This window comes from Parasteatoda tepidariorum, chromosome 5 (assembly GCF_982258835.1).
Source record: "Parasteatoda tepidariorum strain Cologne lab strain chromosome 5, Ptep-v5.0, whole genome shotgun sequence".
In the NCBI taxonomy this organism is placed as follows: Eukaryota; Metazoa; Arthropoda; class Arachnida; order Araneae; family Theridiidae; genus Parasteatoda; species Parasteatoda tepidariorum.
The window spans coordinates 36,813,556-36,833,798 of record NC_141759.1 but is presented as its reverse complement, the minus strand read 5'-3'; the positions used below and the strand labels follow the sequence as shown (position 1 = coordinate 36,833,798).

The 20,243-nt window shown below is 32.2% G+C and overlaps 1 protein-coding gene across 1 annotated transcript; it reads left to right on the top strand.

The window, feature by feature from the left end:
• The first annotated feature begins 3,777 nt into the window (after positions 1-3,777).
• Positions 3,778-18,539, top strand: LOC107452439 (protein lifeguard 2). The gene is made up of 11 exons (XM_043050961.3): positions 3,778-4,156; positions 6,197-6,435; positions 7,407-7,471; positions 9,634-9,687; positions 9,764-9,814; positions 11,325-11,364; positions 13,130-13,167; positions 13,251-13,338; positions 15,669-15,758; positions 17,201-17,248; positions 18,369-18,539. Exons 1-11 carry the CDS (start codon positions 3,778-3,780, stop codon positions 18,519-18,521), a joined length of 1,245 nt encoding a protein of 414 aa, XP_042906895.3. The 3' UTR covers positions 18,522-18,539.
• Positions 18,540-20,243: the final 1,704 nt, after the last annotated feature.

Below are 20,243 nucleotides of genomic sequence, written 5' to 3'. Positions count from 1 at the left end.
ATAAGTATTTTTCTAGAAATACTTTTTATTCTTCAGCATAGTTTTTATTTATTATTTAGCAGGAAAAAAATTCTCATTTTATCCAAGTGTTATGTATAAATATGCTTTCTTTTGTTTTATTTATTCAGTATTTTTATTTGTCAGAGCAGGGCTTGACTTGATTGTAGCCAAAATAAGTTACTAATCTAGATCTGCCTTGGCTAAAATTAGATCGATCATGAGACAAGTACATCATTAAAAAACCATTTTTAGATTAGACCTTCATTTCCTAGCGACCTTTTTATAGAAGTGTCGATTTCCCTTGCAGTTAACTATAAATTTCACACTTTAAAGGGATAGATTATAAAAGATTTCAGAGCACTTTGCAATAGCCTTTAACCAGAGATGGGCATTCAGAATAATGAATAATTATTCAAAAATTTTCCTGAATAATGAATAAAGATTTATTCATAAGTCAGAAATATTTTGAATAAAGAATAAATTATTCACTTTCTATCATTGTTCTTTATTAATTAGTCAAAAATAAAGGAATAGCTTCACTGCTCAACAGAAAAATTCGCTGAATACAATTTTGATTAACTGCAAATAAAAAGTACATAGGAATAAACTACTTGTAATCGTATTTATAAGTGATCAAGTTACAAATAACAGCAATTTTTGATAAGCAATTATAACTTGCAATCACAGCAAGAAGCAATAGCTGGAAATAGTGGTTATAAATGACCGAAATCTTCAATTACAAGTAATAGTGATTACGCATATAGCGTATGTGTGTGTACGTATGTAATTTATCTGAGAGCTGAGAAAAGAAGAATTTCAAGTGAAGTTACTATTTTGTGTTACACTCAAAATGTAATTTTGCAATGTTTTGAATAAACGGTTTTTTGAAAGGTTGCTACAAGCATAACTCAATTCGTCTATGTATTTCCTTTAAAACTTCTTTTTAAAACCAAACAACTAAATGTTTAAAATTAATGCATCGGATATTATGTAAGAAATTCCGGAAAAACCTTTAACTGAACAAAATTAGCTATTTATTATCTAACCCGACGTAAGTACAAGTTATTTAATTTTTGTAAACTGTTAATTTTAGCCGTATGCTATAGATTTTAAAGACTTTAAACAAAAGTATTATTCAATTAAAAATGGCCCTTCATTCAATACTTATTTTATCAACTCTTTTCTCTCACCACAACTAATTTCAAATATTGCAAGCTTATTATTATATTTTTTCGAGACTAACGTAACATTCTTTAATCTGAAAACATCATTGTTTCCCTCTTTAATGCTATATATTTAACTGCAAGACACTTGTTTATCGATTATCTGTAAACTTTTTCTTAATTTATGAGTATTAAATCTAGATAACTCAAACTGCAGTATTGAAAAGAACAATCTAATGTTTTTTCTTAGTTTAGTTTTCTTATTTTTATACCTACCGTAAGTTCTACCTACGGTTATTTGCAACATTATCTTGTTATAGAACCTCTAGATAACTCTAAGCGTACTGAAAGTGGATTCCTATAAACTTCGTATTTTATTTCATTTTATAACCGTCGTTGAACAGCCTACCCAATTTTGGGTTTACGACTACTAATGTTCAACTCCGTAACCTTGTAATTTTGAACCGATTCAGAAGACAAGGAAACTCCTGGATCAGTACCCCCAGAGGTTTAATTTGCTATGGGAACATGGAGGACTTTGTGACACGTCAGATTTAACGTGCATCAGTCACTATTTACTACACGGGGACGGGGAGTCTTCGGCTGACGGGGATTGAATTTACCACCTCTTGGACATGGGCCCAGTGCCCTACCAATCAGGCAGTTCCGGCCCCATAAACTTCGTATTTTTTTTATAACCGTCGTTGAACAACAGACACAATTTTGGGGTTTACGACTGCTAATGTTCAACTCCGTAGCCTTGTAATTTTGAACTCAATCTAGAAGACAAGGGAACTCCTAGATCAAGTATTGGGAGAAATTTGCCTTCGTGGAGGACTTTTTGATGGAACTAACCCGCATTTGCGTTACATGGAGAGGAAGACCACGAGTACCTCCCACTTAAGCAATAAAGCATAAGTTTTTTGACAACCCTGTTAGTTGAAAACGCTATTGTAGTGAAATATCATCTTCAACCACAAACAATCGTAATGAACGTAGATGTTAAGAAAAAAACTTCTTTCAACATAAATTGTATAATGAAAATAAATAATCTTTCAAAATAACCATTATCATTTTGTGTCGGTGTTGTGACACTTCGAATATAAACTAAAACAGAAAACAACATTCCACAGCCTTGAACAACGTGCATGTAGCTCTGTAAAACCAAGCCAATTAAACGTAAAGACACCTAGGATCTAAAACGTGTGCATGTGCAGATGCTTCAAATCATGCGTAAGAGAGCGTACTCAATAAAAATTTGAAGGAAAAAAAACAAGTGGGTGGAGGATTTTGCAATGATAACTGAGTTAATGGTAAACTTAGAATTGGGTAAAGCTCCTAGAATTAGGTACTTGCAACTCGAAAAGAAGACAATCACTGATACACAGACATGTGTCCTATTACCTCAACGCCAGATGATCTCTTATAAACCAGATGTCATGTTAAATCCGAGCTAAGTCTCTCTACAAAAGTTAAAATGTTAATTTAACGTGAAGTTAATTAAACACAACGTAGTAGTACATATCGAATTTGTTAAAATATAATTATCTCTCTTCTATGTCTTTTACTTAACTTAGAGTTTATTGTAACCGTGATATATTTTTGTTTTGTGTACCTGACAAACTCGATGCATAATTAGTCTGTTTTGGTTCTGCATGACTTCGTGTTTGTCCTTGCGTTAAGTGAAACATATCAAGGGGAAGAATTGAAATCTTTGTGAAAGAATAAAGAATGTATCACTTAAGAGAATTTTTACTCGGTGGTCTTGGCTCACTCGAAACAGAACGGAAAGATCTGTTGATAACGTAAACAAATGTTACGTTCCAACAACCAATCAGGATCGAGATACCCACACTATGTCACTTGCATGTATCCTATTGGGTCGGCTGTCTTGCGTCAGTTATGTAAATAAATCATAACTGATCAAAATTATTAGATTCAAATTTTATCTCAATAGAATCGAAAACTAAGTTTTTGGTACCAAATAAGTGTTAATACTACAGAAAATCTTAGAATCTTTTCTTTGAATAGTTTTCAATTTAGGGGTAACCATCTCGTTCACTTAAAAGAAATAAAAATAATAATGAAGCAATCTTGATAACTGGTGAGTGGAGCAAGCAGAAGGTGGAACTTTCACATTTTTTCTTCTTCCTAAGAATGCAAGTAAATGGGAAAGCGAAAGAAAATTGAGTTTTGTGTCAGCACTGTGGTTGATCTGAGCCGATGCGAATTTTGCACACAGGCTCACACTGTGCAGACATAAAAATATTCTCTTTGGTAGAAAAATCAGTATTTTGATAGAATCACGAAATTCCATCAAAAAGTCCACCATGAAGGCTAGTTTGTCAGAATGCTTGATCCAGGAGTCTGTCTTCTGTATTGGAATTCAAATTACAAGGCTACGATATTGAACATCGAAAGTCGTAAACTCAGAGTTGGGCCTGTTCAATGCGAATTATAAAATCAAAAGTGAAAGCTGCCAACATTTGCACCTTTTAAGGAATGTTTTTTCAAGTGGTACTGAAATAATATTTGCATTGATAACTGTAAGCAGAAAGATTTTAAACTTTTTCAGCACCTAAAACCGCATCATTTTTTTTTACTTTTTAGGAATATGGCGACTATTGAAAGAAAAGACCCGAAAAATAAATCTACTAGAAATCGAAGAAATCAAAAACTTCGCCGGCGCAAAAGGCAACGAGTCAATACTGAGCAAAAGCATCTCTACTTTGGAAAAAAATTAGATCAGCAAACAAAGTCTCTCCAAGAACAGCAGCAAATAAAAATTCTTGAAAATCAGGACTTTCAACCGGAGTCATTTTGTAAAGTGAAGCTAGCTAAGATTCACGAAAAACAACTCCACTTACTTAAGAAATTAAACTTGCGAACGCGGTCTTCTCCTCTGGCTTCACCTTGCAAGCAGCAGCAACAAATTTATACTGTCCAAGTAGATCCCAATGTCCCTGCAACAAATCCTCCAACTGGAAACATGTGTGAGTTAAATAATAATAATATTAAATAAAAATTCTAAAATTTACATTTTCCAACTGAACTAAAAATTAGAAAATTCTTGTCATACACACCCGTCTTTCGTTTAGGGACCGTTTAGAATAAATGCGAAAGAGTTTCTTTATGCAAATTTGGAGACTTGAACGAAAACCTATTTGGCGAGTTTTTAGAGAATAAATATATTTCACTAATAAGAACAACCGAATTCGCATACAGTGTGAATGGCCTCTATGAGCCAAACTCCGTTAATCCCCTTTTACATAAAGACTGGAACCAGGCATGTGATTTTCAACAAAAAGCTCTTTCTCTAACTTCGATTTTCCTAGCAAGCTTTCAGACAAGTATTATCGGGCGAAGACAACCCGAGACAGGTCGGAATTTCAGGCATGTCGTGATCGGCTTTGTGCGTCACATGGTAATAATTTGACGCCTATACTAGTTTTTAGGTACTCATGTATTTAGTTAGGTTATTTACGACGCACTAAATTTAGGTTACTTACGTCGCACAATGGGCTATCTGCGACGGTCTAGAAAATATCCCTTAGGATGATCCGGAGGTGACATACATACGTCACGTCCCGTTTTTACTGGGAGAACACATTCACACACCATCCATCCCCAGATCGTAATTTTGACCTGAACCAGAGCACGATCAGTCTCCGATCTAGTAATCCCAGTGGTATTGATTTGTTATTTAAACTTGAAGGACTTTGTGGCCCCAATAGATTTAGCTTGCACATGTCACCATTTTGTACACGGGGTTGCAGGGATAAAATAATGTGGACAGCTAGAAGTTTTGGGTTGACAGCTCTGCTTTCAAGATTTTTTGGCTTAGCTTTACACAGCTAGTCATCCATACGTAAACATGTCAACAATCATTTTTCAGACTGAATCAGGACTCAACAGTGAAGTTAAAAACTTACTGCTCCTTTGTCCAAATTACCTGCAATTCAGGTGACCTCTCCCGTGACCTGGAGTGTCATGAATGTATTCTAACAGCTTGCGAAGGGTTGAGGGTTAGTACCTTATGTTAGATTCTTCAGTGGCACTTTCAATCACCGGTTAATTTTTATTGTCTAAAGAGCCATTCTCGCTGAATATGGTTTTTTCTCTGCCGATCGGCGTCGAGGGAAAATGAGAAGGTGATTGGAGAAAAATATTTTCCAGCGAAAACCTCACCAATCAGATTCTTCAGTTTTTTCTGTGGCGATTGATGGGAGTGACTCATACATCGAGTCTGCACTGGTGAGGGCTTCTCAAGGAACATTGGAGATATTTGATGGAGAGAGTGGCCTCATAGATCTCCAGATCTGATTCTTCTGGAGCATGTCTGAGGTGCTCTTAGCGGTGTAAATGCAGTTTTCTATCTTCCTTTCAGGAAGCTCCGTGGGCTAAAAATTTCCTTAAAGGTGGAATGAGTTTTATTGTCCGAAAGCCTTAGATTTATTGCGGCAAAAAAAAATTGCGAGAGATTTTGTTGCGTAACATCAAATTTGAACTATCTTGTTATAATGCCCATCAACTCATGATCTTGAGTTGAATTTGTACCATTATTTTCTTGTTATCACCTTGTTTGCTTAACTTTTTTGTATTTTCATGCAAAATTTCACTTGATTACTTTGATTGAGTGAATTGTCTGAAAACATGAATGAAATTATAACGAAATATGATATCAAGTGTTTTGATAATTGTGCAATTTAATGGTGGCAAAGAAAAGGATCCAAACCTCGATCATTTAATGCATTTGAAACCAACGCAATATGTTATTTTGTTAACAAGATACATTTGTATGAAAACTCCGTCTTACCAAACTTCTTACCATTAAAGTGGTGCCTTAAAAAAAGAAATTCTTAAAAGAAAGTTTGCGTTAATAAACTACAGCCATTTACTTTCTCTAAGACTCGTGAGCTATTATTCATGGATCGGAATAATAATATACACCATAATTATTTTATTAATTACATTATAATTATTTTTCTAATTATAATAGATTTATATTTTTAGCGAAACATTTTATTTTACAGTGTATTACATTCCATCAACTGCTGGGACTCCAATATATATAAGCTCGAATCGGCCACCAGACCCTCCAGGGCTTAGGCCTCCTGGTCCTCAAGTAGTCGGACAACCAGACCCGAGATTTGGACAATCATTTCCCCCAGGACTTAGACCAATGGGACCCGTGCAGCAGGAAACTGCTGGTCAAGGAGAGTGGCTAGAGGCCTTTGCAGATAAAAAAGTTCGACGAGCATTCGTCCGAAAAGTGAGAAGATAAATTCCTTACTTCAATTATTCGATTCAATATTTTTTTAATCAGCTAACGAGACTCTAAATTTGTCCCGATGGGGGGGGCTGGCCATGCCCGAAGGGGGTGCAATTGCCCCCCTGACCCCTTACTGGCGCCGCCCTTGAGCTAAAGTGTTTTAATTTGCATCACCATTTAGAATGAAACTTCACATATTTATAATGCAGATATACTTTTTTTAAATATTCGAAACTACATGTTACATTTTAAAAGAAGTCCACAAAAAACATCTCAAAAAATGATGCAAGATTACTCCGTTTACGGTATTATTATATAAAAAAGAAATTTTTAAATATTGCATTTTCTTGTCACTTATAAATCTATCTAACCTTTTAAAATTGCTTAAAAACTACACACATTATGATGTTTCATAATTACCACCCTTAATATTTATTTCTAAAATTGCTGGCAACAATTAAATGAAAAAATATGCAAATATTGGAAATTTTAAAATATTATTTCATGAAGAAGAAACAAAAACGCTATTGAAATCTTTCTAATCACTTGTGAGGAAGGGAAAATGAAAACATCAAAATGAATTATATTGTAGAACCAATGAACTTGACGGTGTTTCTCATGACTTCCAGGGGTGCAGTGGGGCCGGAACGGTTTTCCGGTACCTTTTGTGAGGTATGATATTTCGTGATATTTCGCTGTTTCTAAGAATGGTAATTGATGGAGAGGACAGTAACAATTCTTTGAAATTCTTTTTGGTTTTAAACAGTTTTTGATAATTCTCGCAGTTAGATTTAGATAGCGCTTTTGTTTATTCATAGCTCAAATATTATTTTGCAATCTTCAATGCGTATTGTCCTTAAACAAAGAGTCTAAAAATATAAGGGTTGTAGTTACGAAACACCCTGTATTTGTAATTGAGTTTTCTACTTCCAGCAAAACCGGTTTAAATATTTTTGTATCTATTTTTACAGGTGTATCTTATTTTGACAGCTCAACTTCTTTTCACTTTCGGAATAATATGTTTGTTTATTTTCGAGTAAGTCTATCTTAAATTTAATTTTAGGTGCAACAAACCTTTGAAAAGATTTTTAGTAATATTTTTAGGTATCAGAATCTGACACCTCACTTACATGAGGCCTGCCATCAGGCGCATGGTGTCATAAAAGGAACGTAAACCTGATTCTTCACTTAAGATTTGCCTGTCCTGCTTTCAGACAAGCATTGTCGAGCTACAACTCCTATTCAGGCTGAAATTAAGGCTAATGTTGATTGGCTCTTTAGGTCACGTGGTTATTTTTTAACTTGCAATATGTGGTTCTTAACTTCAGGAATGGTGTAAATATGACTAGCCTTTTTTTTCAGGCTCGCGACGTCAGAAAACTTATTTATGGCGCCTGTTTTCCGTCCTCGTGTAAATGGGGTGTTAGGTAAACGCAATTGCAAACATAGCTATAAGATAATTTTTAAAGTTCCACCATTGGTTTCATTTGTAATGTTTTTATGCTAACTCCGTTTCTCTCTCTCTCTTTTTTTTTAATTATTGGCTTAAATAATTTCCCGAACGATGCCCTAATTGAAAATTGAGCATCAAATTTGAAAATTCTTATAAATTTGTATTTGATATTACTCAGGAGTTCTTGCGCTTTTTCTACCCTGTCAATTAATTTGAGGAGTTTAGAATTCATGTCTAATAAAATTTAAATAAAATCTATAAAAATTCTAGATTAAAAATTAAATTTTTATATTTTAATTAAATTTTTATTAATTCTATAAAAATTACTATTGAAATTATACTTCTTATGCGACTTCCAACAAGGTTGCGTTAAACGTTTAACGCTACATTTTTATTGGCCGGGAAATCACGTGGTAGGATCCAGTTTTCCCTCATTCATTTCCATATTGTTTTGGTTCTCACTAGTCTCAAAAATAATAAAAGTCATAAAAGTATTGTTTTTCTATAAATATTTTTTTAGTTTTATTTGATACACATACAATTTAATAGGGTACCTAGTATTTTTTATTTTCAAATTTAGTGGATAACAATTGTAAAAAATGAGTGAAAACAATCCCACGGACAATGCGACGGATTTAAGGTTATGTCAAGGTACGTCTCCTGTGAATATCAATTGATTGTTAGGTTTTCTCTTCTGAAATTACATTATGACGCATTCACATACGTTATTAATACAGATACATTTTCCAGGGCGAGACGAAGAGGCAACCACAAGCACTTCCACTGGTTCAAGAGGTTCACGAGGGAAAAATGCACAATATTACCGTGATTACAGAGCACGGAAGCGAGCGGAGCAGGAAAAAGAGTCGTTGAATAGAACTAGTGATCTTTCTACGACTGCTGATTCTTCTGCAATTAACGTCGCAGGTTGCGAAGTTTATCTTCTTCCGCGCGTAGGGACACCATGCACTATTTTTTTTAAATAAGAAAAGAGCTCTGACTAGTACAATTCTGCAACACTTAGACTGATCACCTTCTTCTAGTTAAAATAAAACTGCCTCATATTTTTCTGATCTGGACATGGGACGCAGCCTCTGTACTGTTTTGTTTTCAATGCTTGTTTGCCTTATAACAGGTCTCATAAGTAAGGTGAAGGAAAAATCTCATCCCACGCATCAAAACCGGTTTTCGTTTATATTCAGAGCAAAGAAGAGGCTTTTATGAGGAAACTATTTACATATCGGTTTAAGCTTAGTTAACAGCTAACTTTTAGCCACATCACAAAATGAAAAGTTGACTTGTTGTCCGTTGCATGCAGCGTATGATGCACTCAGCTTCACTTTCTTTATAATTCTCATCTTCACTTTCTTTCTTTTCTGTGTGGTGTCGCTGCTATCGTTACTGTGTTTCTAACTTTATTACACAAATCCACTTTTTTTGGATAATCCTTAAATGATTTCTAATTTGATGATTTGAGAAATTTACTTATAATTCAACAATTAGAATTAAATTAATTTATAACTAATTATTAATAATTATATTTATATAAAATGCTTATTTCTGGTATGGAACACATTGCGTGTTCACATACACAAGTTTTACAAACTTTCTTTTAACTGTATTATAATTCAGCTGAAAATTGTTTATCCACGATATATTCGTATGCTATCTAAAGATACGTAAGCAAAATATTAAATTCTGTTTAAAGTCTTTCGAAAGTAATAAATATTTTTATCTATTTTTAGACCTCATGTGAAGCACTTTGTATTGACCAATACTGCGTTGTTGTGGGTAGCATTGTAAGTCTTAAATCTATTTTGTTCACTTATTCTAAATGAATTGTTAACAAAAGTAAATGGGAGTTTATTTTTGCAGGGGTATCTATATAGTAGTGGTCATAGCATTAGCTTGCGTTGAAAAATTGAGGTAATTTTTGTCTCAATGTTCATTTTTATTTCTTGTTAAGAAATTTACCTAATAAGAGATTCGTTTCGCATGGTTTCAAAACACAATAAGCACAAATTTTATTTCAAAATCAGCATTTTTCTTATTTTAGCAGTTTTGAAAATAACAACAACAACAAAAAGATTCTCTGGATTGCAGTCAATATAAACGTTAGTTCATCAAAAATTGAATAATTATTGTACAAGTAATGATTTAATAAATCGGCCTTCACATTTCTGTGGTAAAGATTCTGAGCATTCTAACACAAATCACTGAAGAGCGTTAACGTGAAGTTTTCTCCATAAAATTAAAATAAAATTGCACTGATATCTTATTTTATTTAGTAACTGAATACCTATTTTTCGACCCGGTTGAAAAAGTAAATCATCAATAAATCTCCAGTAAATCATCAATTTTACGCGGCAAAATGCAAAATTTGAGCAAAATCGGTTAAATAGTTCATGAGAAATCAAATTTTAAAGAAGTCGTATATTTAGTATTTTATTTCTCAGGAACTATTCAACCGATTTCGCTCAATTTTTTTTTTTTTTTTTTTTTTTTTTTTTTTTTTTTTTTTTGCTATGTATAATTAAATACTTTAAAATAACTTAAGAAATGTGCAACTTTCAATTAAAAATTTTTTCGACTATTATTTAATAAAATAATAAAAAATAGTAAATGTCTACTAAAATTTATTTTTTTCATGGAATTATCTTTGTGAATTTCATAATTGCGTCCAGTACAATTGTGCGTAATATCTAAGTGAATTTTATAATTTTATGCAAAGATTTTTCAATGCGCTTAAAAAGTTCTCGAGATATAGCGAAATATGCAAAAAATGAAGCTAACATTTGCGGGTCCAAACTTCGGACCGCTATCCTGATCTAACTATGGGGGCCATATTTCCCTGATTGCTGTCACCCCTATATATTGGAGGTCAGAAATCCAAATTTGTTGGAAAAAAAAATTATGTTTATTTAGAGAGAACACGTTTTTGTGTCTAATTTCTTAACTGAAGATATTGCCTGCACTAATTAAATACATATTTGAGGTCACCCGCTTCGAACCATTAAGAATGAGTCCTTAAAAGTGAAGATGCAATCATTAGATCAAAAGTTATTCAGGGTGGCCCATTTTTTTTTTTTTTTTTTTTTTTTTTTTTTTTTGGCACACTGTACACCAATTTGCGAACTCATATATGGTACATACATATAAATATTTTGGTTTATTTAAATAGATTTTTTTTCAAATTTGTAACCAAATACAGGCAATTTCAAAGAAAAAATTATTATTTCCTTTTATTGTGCTACAAATTTTAAATTGCGCTCTCATGTAAATGCATTACATAGATATTCTGTATTTTTACTAAAATACTTCAAGCAAGTATTTTTACAGCTCACCTATTTTTTTTTCTTTAAATATATATATACTTTATAAGAATTTATTGTTTTTAATCGTTGTTCTTTTAATATTTTTTTTATTTCTTTTTCAGACGTCAGTTTCCTTTGAACTTAATAACTTTGGCTATAATAGTAAATATTAATTTTTTAATTATTTATAATATATTGAAGTAAAAATTACACCAACACTAACAGAAAATATTGAACGTTTATATTATTTATGAAAATATAAGCATTAATTAGGCTATTATATGTTTAATCACATGACTGAAAATTATTTTCTAAAATAATAATATTTTTCTGCTAGTTGTGAGAAATTTAACATCTTTGCATTTATTTATTAAAAAGTTATATTTCGGGAATGAGAAAAGTAAATTTAACACAAAATTAGGTTCATTACTTTTCAAATTTAAATTCAAAAACAGTAAAATGTTATAAATAAAATAATACTGTAAAATTACAGTTTTAATTTTAAGTTAAATAATATGTTTTCCTTCGTACTATGAAAAGGAAAACTGTGTTAAATTAAGAATTTGTCAAAGAATTTAATAGCGAAGAATAATCATCGGGTGCTTTTAAAAAATAAAGTTATTTAATTCAAAATTAAACATTAAAAATACCATTAATCTATTTATAATATTTTTAGCTTTTTTTTTTTTTTTAAATTTTTTATAATAATTTTACTATAAATATTAAGATTTAAACCTGGTAACACATAATTTCTCTCTTTTTCTCTGTTTTTTTTTTTTTTTTTTTCTTTCTTTTTTTTTTTTTTTTTTTTTTTTTTGCTATGATATTTACCTGTGTGTGATCTTATAAAATATTGAAATCAAGATCTCGAGAGGGAATAATAATTTTTTTATGACAAAATATAGAATGGATAAATAGTCAATATTTTTAGCAAAAAAGCTGAAGCTGAAAAAAAAATCAAGATAAATCGCTTAAACGGGAAAACAATAAATAAAAATTGCTCTTTCACAGCGTCAAATTAGTCTATAAAATACGTCTCCGTAGTTGCAATTCAGCGGGCTACAGATAAACCAAATATGGTATTTTTATCTACAAATGTAGCAGTTAATAATTTTCAAACTAATATTGAATCTTTTTTTTATTATTATTTCGTCGTATTCCCTGTGATTCTTTTCAACATAACTTCACAATTTCAAATTTCTAAATCTTATGTATTTTGTGCAGTAAAGCAAAATGTAACGTAAAGCACAAAAAGTGATAAAGATTCGCAAAAAGAACACACGTAAGATAACAAAAATTTTCGAACAGTTTGGAATTTGGAAATGAAAGAAAAAAAAACTCTGTGTTAAGTTCATAAAAAATAAGTCCGTTTCAGCATAGCAAATTTAACTTTGAAATTCTAATTCCCGGGATTTACCCTCATTTTTGTATTGCTGAATTGGATTCTTTAGTCAAGTGTATTTGACTAATAAATTTTTGCATTTTAGTTCACAAGTAACACTGTAATCAACAAGAAGGAAAAAGATATAAATTGTTTGAAATATGGAGATCTCTCAAAAAGTATACGTTACATTAAAAAATAAAATGGACGTATACTTTATAATTTGAAAAATCCTAAGTAGATTTCTATCCAATGAAAACCTAAGAATATAGAATGATACCAAAAGGAATCCATTTGGTATCATTGGTGTGGGGACGAGGTAAGATGCTGGTACTTATAAGGAATCTATACCCGGGGTTCCTATTTTAGTACCCCCACCACAATCAAGGGGTCAGGATTAAAGGGTTAACTTTTGTGTCATTGGATAGCTGATACCTATTAAACGTGTTTTTTAATGGGTATTTCTCAAGTAATATCACCGTACTAGGACTTCTCCTGTATCCCGTATGTTCACTCATTAATAAATGTATGTGCTATTTTTTTCAGACTCTTTGCATGAGCTACATAATGGGTTCTATTTCGTGGTAAGAAATTTTTACCTTTCTTTTTTGCTCCATAAATTCGGTGCTATTTTTACTTTTGAAATAAACAATTTTATTTCTTGCAGCGTGTACGATACTAATGCTGTGCTCATGGCTATTGGAATATGTGTGATTGTCTGTTTCGTGGTGACAGTGTTTTCTTTTTATACAAAGGTCAGTACAGCATTTGCATTTTTGCTGATTTGATTTTTAACCTCACACTAGAGTCACAGTACTTAGCTATTGGTGGCAACCTGAGATTCATCTTCAACAAAATCTCTGTATCTGACGTAATTTAGTGAGTTGCGTCACTACAAAATATTTAAAAAAATGTCTTGATTGGGTTTGCCAAAAAAAGAAATAGCGGAGTTGATAGTTACCACACTTGGCGAAGTTTCCCTCAAACCTCGCTTTTTTACTCAGCATCAAAATCACGTTTTACGAAGTTATCTTTCGCCAAGAATAATAAAAAATGACACAGCAAAATTATAAATTTTAAGTAAATTTATACTTTTTAACTATTTGTACCGTCTTGCCGTAAAGCTTTTCCTGGGCTTTAGAACGGATAATAATATTCAATTTAATAATGCAATTTTATCGTTAAATTAAAGAAGAGAAGCATCAACATAAGATTTAAATATGTGTTATTTGCATTTGAGAGGGGAAAAAATTTGATTTTAATACAGATGTACTTTCCAATTTTTTTTTTTTTTTTTTTTTTTTTTTTTTTTTTTTTTAAAGCTAAATTGGGGGATTTTTATTTATTCTATTTGATCGCATTCCTCTTTTCCGGAATAGTTTTATAGTATTTATAGTAATTGAGAAGTTTTTTTTCTCCCGAAATTACCAATTCATTCGACATAGCTTAAATAGTTTGATTAAAGTGAAAAGTATAGGTATCGTAAATCTTAAAAGTTGATAGTTTCAAAATATGTATAGTTATTTAGTATTTATCTTTTGCATTATAGAAACTTTGAATGGTTGACATTTATTTCAAAAGCTGAAAAAAAGTGTTAATGTCTATAATTTTGAGATTCCTAAAATAATAACTAAACGTCTAAGGAAAAATTTTGTTTCAGATTCTTTCGGTTTCGTCTTAACCAATCACAGAATCATATGTCGTAACTCTCTAATTGCGTTAAATATTAGCAGAGCAAATATTTAGTGATGACTCAAAAACAATATTGGCACATACGCACGTATAGTTCAGAGAATAGGATTTAAAAAAGTAATATTTCCAGTTTTTGCTAAATAATTAACAAAATTTTGGTTCATATATGCTCTTTGCTGGCACCTCCTCAGTCTGAAATGATCCTTGGTGAATAATCAGACAGAAATTTTTTTACAGAAATTTAAAATATGCTAAGTGTAGAGATGTATTTGTATAATTTGGTCTTAAAAAGCTTTTTATATCTTAAAATAACACGTACCCAAATAATATATTTGTACAAAATAGCCAACGTAAATTAAATAACCAAGTCAATGGAACGAATTTTGATATGCAACAAACTTCCACGATTTTATGATGTACGATGCTGCTTCAATACTGTGATAGTTAACCATCAAGAGATCAACCATTATACAATGATAAACCATTATACGTATAAAGATCAACTATAATATCATTAACCATTATATGATGTTTTGTTGGTATATGATGTACTGTTGGATCAACAACATTCATGTTGGAAGATGATGTTATGCCGATTTGATGGTCAACCAACAACATGTGTTTGGCATTGTTGGTCCAACAATGCCCATCATCAATTCATGATGGAGCGCGGTATTTCAATGTTATGATGGTTACTGTCAAATGGTTCCTTGGACCAACAGTGACCATGTATCTCTCCCATTCTAATTGGACGTTTGTCTTCTATCCAACTTGTTTCGGAAAATGCAGCCGGATATGATTCATCATTTAATGTGTAAAAATTAAATAAAAGCATTTTTAAGGTTTTAATTCCACGCCACTCTGTCGGTTGAGATTGCTATTACCTCTGATATGCTCATGTTACAGCAAAGTGGGTTTTACGAAATTGGCAATCCGATGAAAGCTAGTTTCCGATCGGAATAAGTTTCGATGAGTTGGTAATAGGGCCCCAGGAAATAATGCTCTTTGCCTTTTCCGGTACAGCAAATTTCGATTAAAAATTTTAGTCAGGTAGGACATTGCCAAAATGCAACCTTGAAAAATATATTCTAAGTGAGGCGATCTACTTAATCTCTTTATTTTTCCAAGAATAGTCATTGATAAACGTTTCAAAACAATTAGTTTTACATTCCTTGTAGCTTTTAACATTTATTGAATTGGTATTGCCAGACTGACTGTACTGCATCGGAAAGGATTTAGTCCACTGCTTGCTACAACGATTATCACTACCACTTGCAAAGCACCGATCATAGGGTATTTTAGGAACTTTAATATATTTAGATTTTAAAATCTTTTGTATAAACAAAAATAATTTCTTTTTGGTGATGTAACTAATTATTTTTTTGTTTTTTAGTTTGATTTCACCAATTGCGGAGGTATTATGTGCATTTTGCTCATAGTTCTCTTAATCTTTGGTATTGTGGCCATCATTGTCCGTTCTCACGTAAGTTACTATGGTTTTCAGTTATAACTCGCGTAATTATGATTAATATATTGTAATCAATCTGCAATAAAAAAAATTAATAAAAATGTTTTAAAAAGTATTATGACATTTAATAATATTTAGCATAATGTATGAGAAATCAAAGTATATCAATATCAAGTAGCAATATATATGGTTTTGTGCTATAATTTTATAACCGTCGTTGAACAGCTGACCCAATTTAATGAATTTACGACTACTTATGTTCAACTCCGATGCCTTGTAATTTTGAATTCAATCCAGAAGACAAAGGAACTCCTGAACCGAGTATTGGGAGAAATTTGCCTTCGTGGAGGTCTTTTTGATGGAGCTAACCTGCATTTGCGTTACTTAGAGAGGAAGACCACGAAAATCTCCCACGGGTAGCTTCACGGCAAGGGGACTCTAACCAATGATCCGTCTACCACTGAGGATATTTTACGTCGGCACTGTGGTCGGTGCAAGCCGGATGCGGAATTCGTATCGACTGGGATTCGAACCCGTTTCGCCTCATTGGATGGCGAATGCTCTATTCCCTGAGCTATCGCTGCTCAATATATATGGTTATCCATATTACGCACAGATGGCGCTAGGAGTTCAAATTCGTCGTAAGACTTCCGAGTTACTACCTTCGATTGCTTTTTACGCCTCAGCACGAAACAACATGCATCCAATATTATTCTACCTGTAGTATTTACATTATAACGCATTCTTTCAATTTAAATTTCAACGAAGCAAACAACAAATGAACTCGGAAGATTCCGTAAGCATGCTATGATGCTACCCAAAAAATAACAAACGGCGATATTTTACACTTATATAGCAGATGATATGAATGTCGTTTACCTACTGAGCTACCTCAGTTCCTTACAAATGAATTCGAAAGATTCCGTAAGCATGCTATGATGCTATCCAAAAAATAACAAACAGCGATATTTTACACTGATATAGCTGATGATTTTAATGTCGTTTACCTAGTGAGCTACCTCAGTTCCTTACAAACTTTCATGCCGCTTGGGAAATGCATGCTTTTTTTATTTCTCTATTTCAGCCACCGTCGTTTTTCCTTAAATATCACGATTTTTCGTATTTTGTTTTTCACCTTTATTTTGATTTTTTCCCGACAACTTAGCGTTTTCTATTTTCAAATTTGTTTCGTTCACCTCCTTCTCATCTGGTACATCTTAAAAATAGGTGCCTTTATTTTGAGTGCTCGAAACATATCAACCTATTAATTTTTCGAGGCTAATGAAGTTTTCCCACTTATCAAGTGGATGCGATTAATCGATAAATTTCTCACTTAATACCGAAAAGCACCCAATGGATATGCTGTGTTTCAGTTCAGTTCGTAATTTCATATTTTGTAATGAGTTTTTTGCATTCAAAATTTTTCTTTAAAGTTTATTTCTATGTCTTTTTTTTAGACTATGACAATGGTGTATGCAGGAGTTGGTGCATTAGTTTTCATGGCTGTAAGCATTGTGTTCGCTAATTTTGGTGACAATAAGTACAATATTTTTACTTTTTAAGCGTTATAATTAAACTAGATTTTGAATCATTTACAGGTGGGAAATATGCATAGTTGTTAAATTAATGCACGAAAATGATTACGTTTGGCACTAAATTATAATCATTTTTAGAGAATAATGCAATATAGAGCTATAAACCCCTCTTTTTTACTGCAACTTAAATTTTACCGCTGCACTTAATGCATGTTTTTTTTAATCATTAACCTTTCCTTTAACTTTGCATTATTTGGTTCATATTTAAAATTGAGTTTTAGAAAAAAAGCGCATACCTGACTTTTTTTTTTTTTTTACGTTAAGGTTAATATTAATACTTAATTATTAGACTATTACTGGTATCTATTATTTCAAAGTGGGGTTCAGAATAAAAATAAAAAATTTAAAGTTGCGTGAATTCTCGACAATTTTTCTTTAAATGATACTTGTAAAACATTTAAACATTAAAAATAGATTTTTGCTCCTTATTTTCAGACTTTCAATTCTTTACAACGCAGAAGAAAAGCATAAAAAAATCGATTTTCTTTCCTATATGAGATTTTGTTTTGAGGCTATTCAATGGTATTCTAAGAGCGTGACGCCTGTTTTCAATTAATATAATTGGGTACTAATGACATAGTTGTATCTAATCACGCAGTTGTTCATGGCATCTTAACGTTACATCTTTGAGGCATCGGTTTATTATCACGCTGAATAAGATTTTAGATCGCTCATTTTTTTCTTCTGAAAAATATTATTAAATAATGCATTTGAATAATTTATATTTCAGAAACATTTTGGCAGTCCAGTTTTTGAATTCCTCTGTTCGCACCCCAACCGCATTCAGCCAGTTGTTGAACATAGCCCTAGACAACAAAATCGTTTTTGATTTATCTACTTTCTAATTTTTTTGTCGACTTTTATAATAATTCGGCAGAAGAGCCATGGTGGCTTCTTGGGTGATAGAGAGCTTACTTCCGAATGAGGTGCCCCAGGTTTGAATTTAAGTCATGACTGCTCAGTACATACAGACTATAGTTATATACATTTCAGAATTTAAAAACGTGATTAAAAATTTATTTATTTTCAGTTTCTTGCTTATGACACGCAATTGATAATGGGAGGAAAGATGCATGCTATTAATCCAGAAGAATATGTGTTCGCTGCTCTGTCCCTTTATGTTGATGTCATGTACATATTCATGTATATTCTTATGCTTTTTGGAGGAACTGGAGAGAGATGAATGTAGATTCAAGAAAAGGTACGTAATCTATATGTGTATGAAGCTCTAAAATTATGCATTAGCTTTAAATCATAAAAATAATAAAAAATATGTTTATGACGCACACTGTATTATGCGCAAAAAAAAAAAAAAAAAAAAAAGCTTCAATGGAGAAAAGTCGTATTTTTAAATTTCGATCTCTCAGAAAGTACTTGCCTAATTTTACTCAAATTTAGTATTTTGCCACGTAAAATTAAATTTATTTAAATGATGTAAAAAATTTTAAACTTTATAATTCAAACTTATTTCCGATTATTATAAAATAAAATACTAAATATTTACTAAAAGTTACTTTTTGCATGGAATTACCTTTGGATAAACGAATTTCATAATTTAAAAATAAAAAATTTTCAATTTGCTTAATAAGTTCTCATGATATGGTGAAATACGCAAAAAGAGAAATTATCAGTAAGAGGTCCAAATTTTCAATCGCACTCCTGACCAAACTATTGGAGCCCTATTTCCCAGATTGTGGCTTCCTCCCATATTTTGGGTTTCAGAAATACGAATCCGTCGGAAAAAGGTATGTTTATTCACGGAAAATACGGTTTTGTGTCTAATTTCCTAACTTAAAATATCACTTGCACTAATTAATTAACAATTCCGAGGTCACTGTCACCGCGTCGAACCAGTAGGGCCGAGTACTAGAACATCAAGTTCCGAAGTCCCGCAGTGGACTGATCGTTAAGACACGGTTCCCAACAAGTCACCGAAATCAAACATCACTGGCTACGATCAGTGTGCGGGTGGATGACAACTTGGATTAGTCTGCGTAGGGACCGTGGGTGTTCGATATTGATCCTCGTTAAGCTGTTCTACCGTAAAGTGCTCGACTTCGCGTGCAGGTCGTCGGGCTACCGAAGCGGGGGTGCCATCCCCTCTGCAGAGGATCAAAATTGTGATGACATGTCTTCGGATCATGTTCAGGGATGTTTTCCAGACTGTTGCCAATAGCCCATTGTGCTCTTGTGCGACGTAAATGAATTACAACTACAACTAAAAAATAAATCTCATAATTCAAGAAAATCACAAGAAAATTTCGCATAGAATAAACTTAAGCTGGAAATATAGGCCGCAAAGAGTTTGCAGCGCTATCTAGTGTGGAAATACCATTCATTGCCCAACCAGAACTAGGCAGAAACAAGCAGGAAGTATATGTAATGATCAATCAATTATCAATCAAAATAATGTGCACTTACCTAAGCTGAAAAATTGTTGAAATACTGTCTCGTGTTGTTCATCTCTTTGAATTATCTAAAATAGAATCTTCAAAGAGTAATATTTATTAAAAATGTTTCGTGTACAGCCATTCAAATTTGAGAGGATTGATCCGGTTGAGGAGAAGAGGAAAGCGAGATCTGCTGTTTTAAAAACCTGCCTTACCTACTTTTTTGTAATTGGCTTGATTCGAGCCGGTAATTTTTCTTTTTATATCTATATGATGTATATCACATTGTATCATTGTAAATTAGCGTAAATCAGTCTGTGGTATCAATTTTCATGCAATCGGGTTTTGATATTTTCTTTAAATATATTTTGTTTCCACTCGAAACAGTATTAAAGCAGATTGCGTCATAACATAGTAAAATGTCTATTATTAGGTATTATTGTTCTCAAATGTTGTAATGAATTCAGCGTAGTTGCTGGTACAAAAATCTTCTAATTATGATATACAATACACAA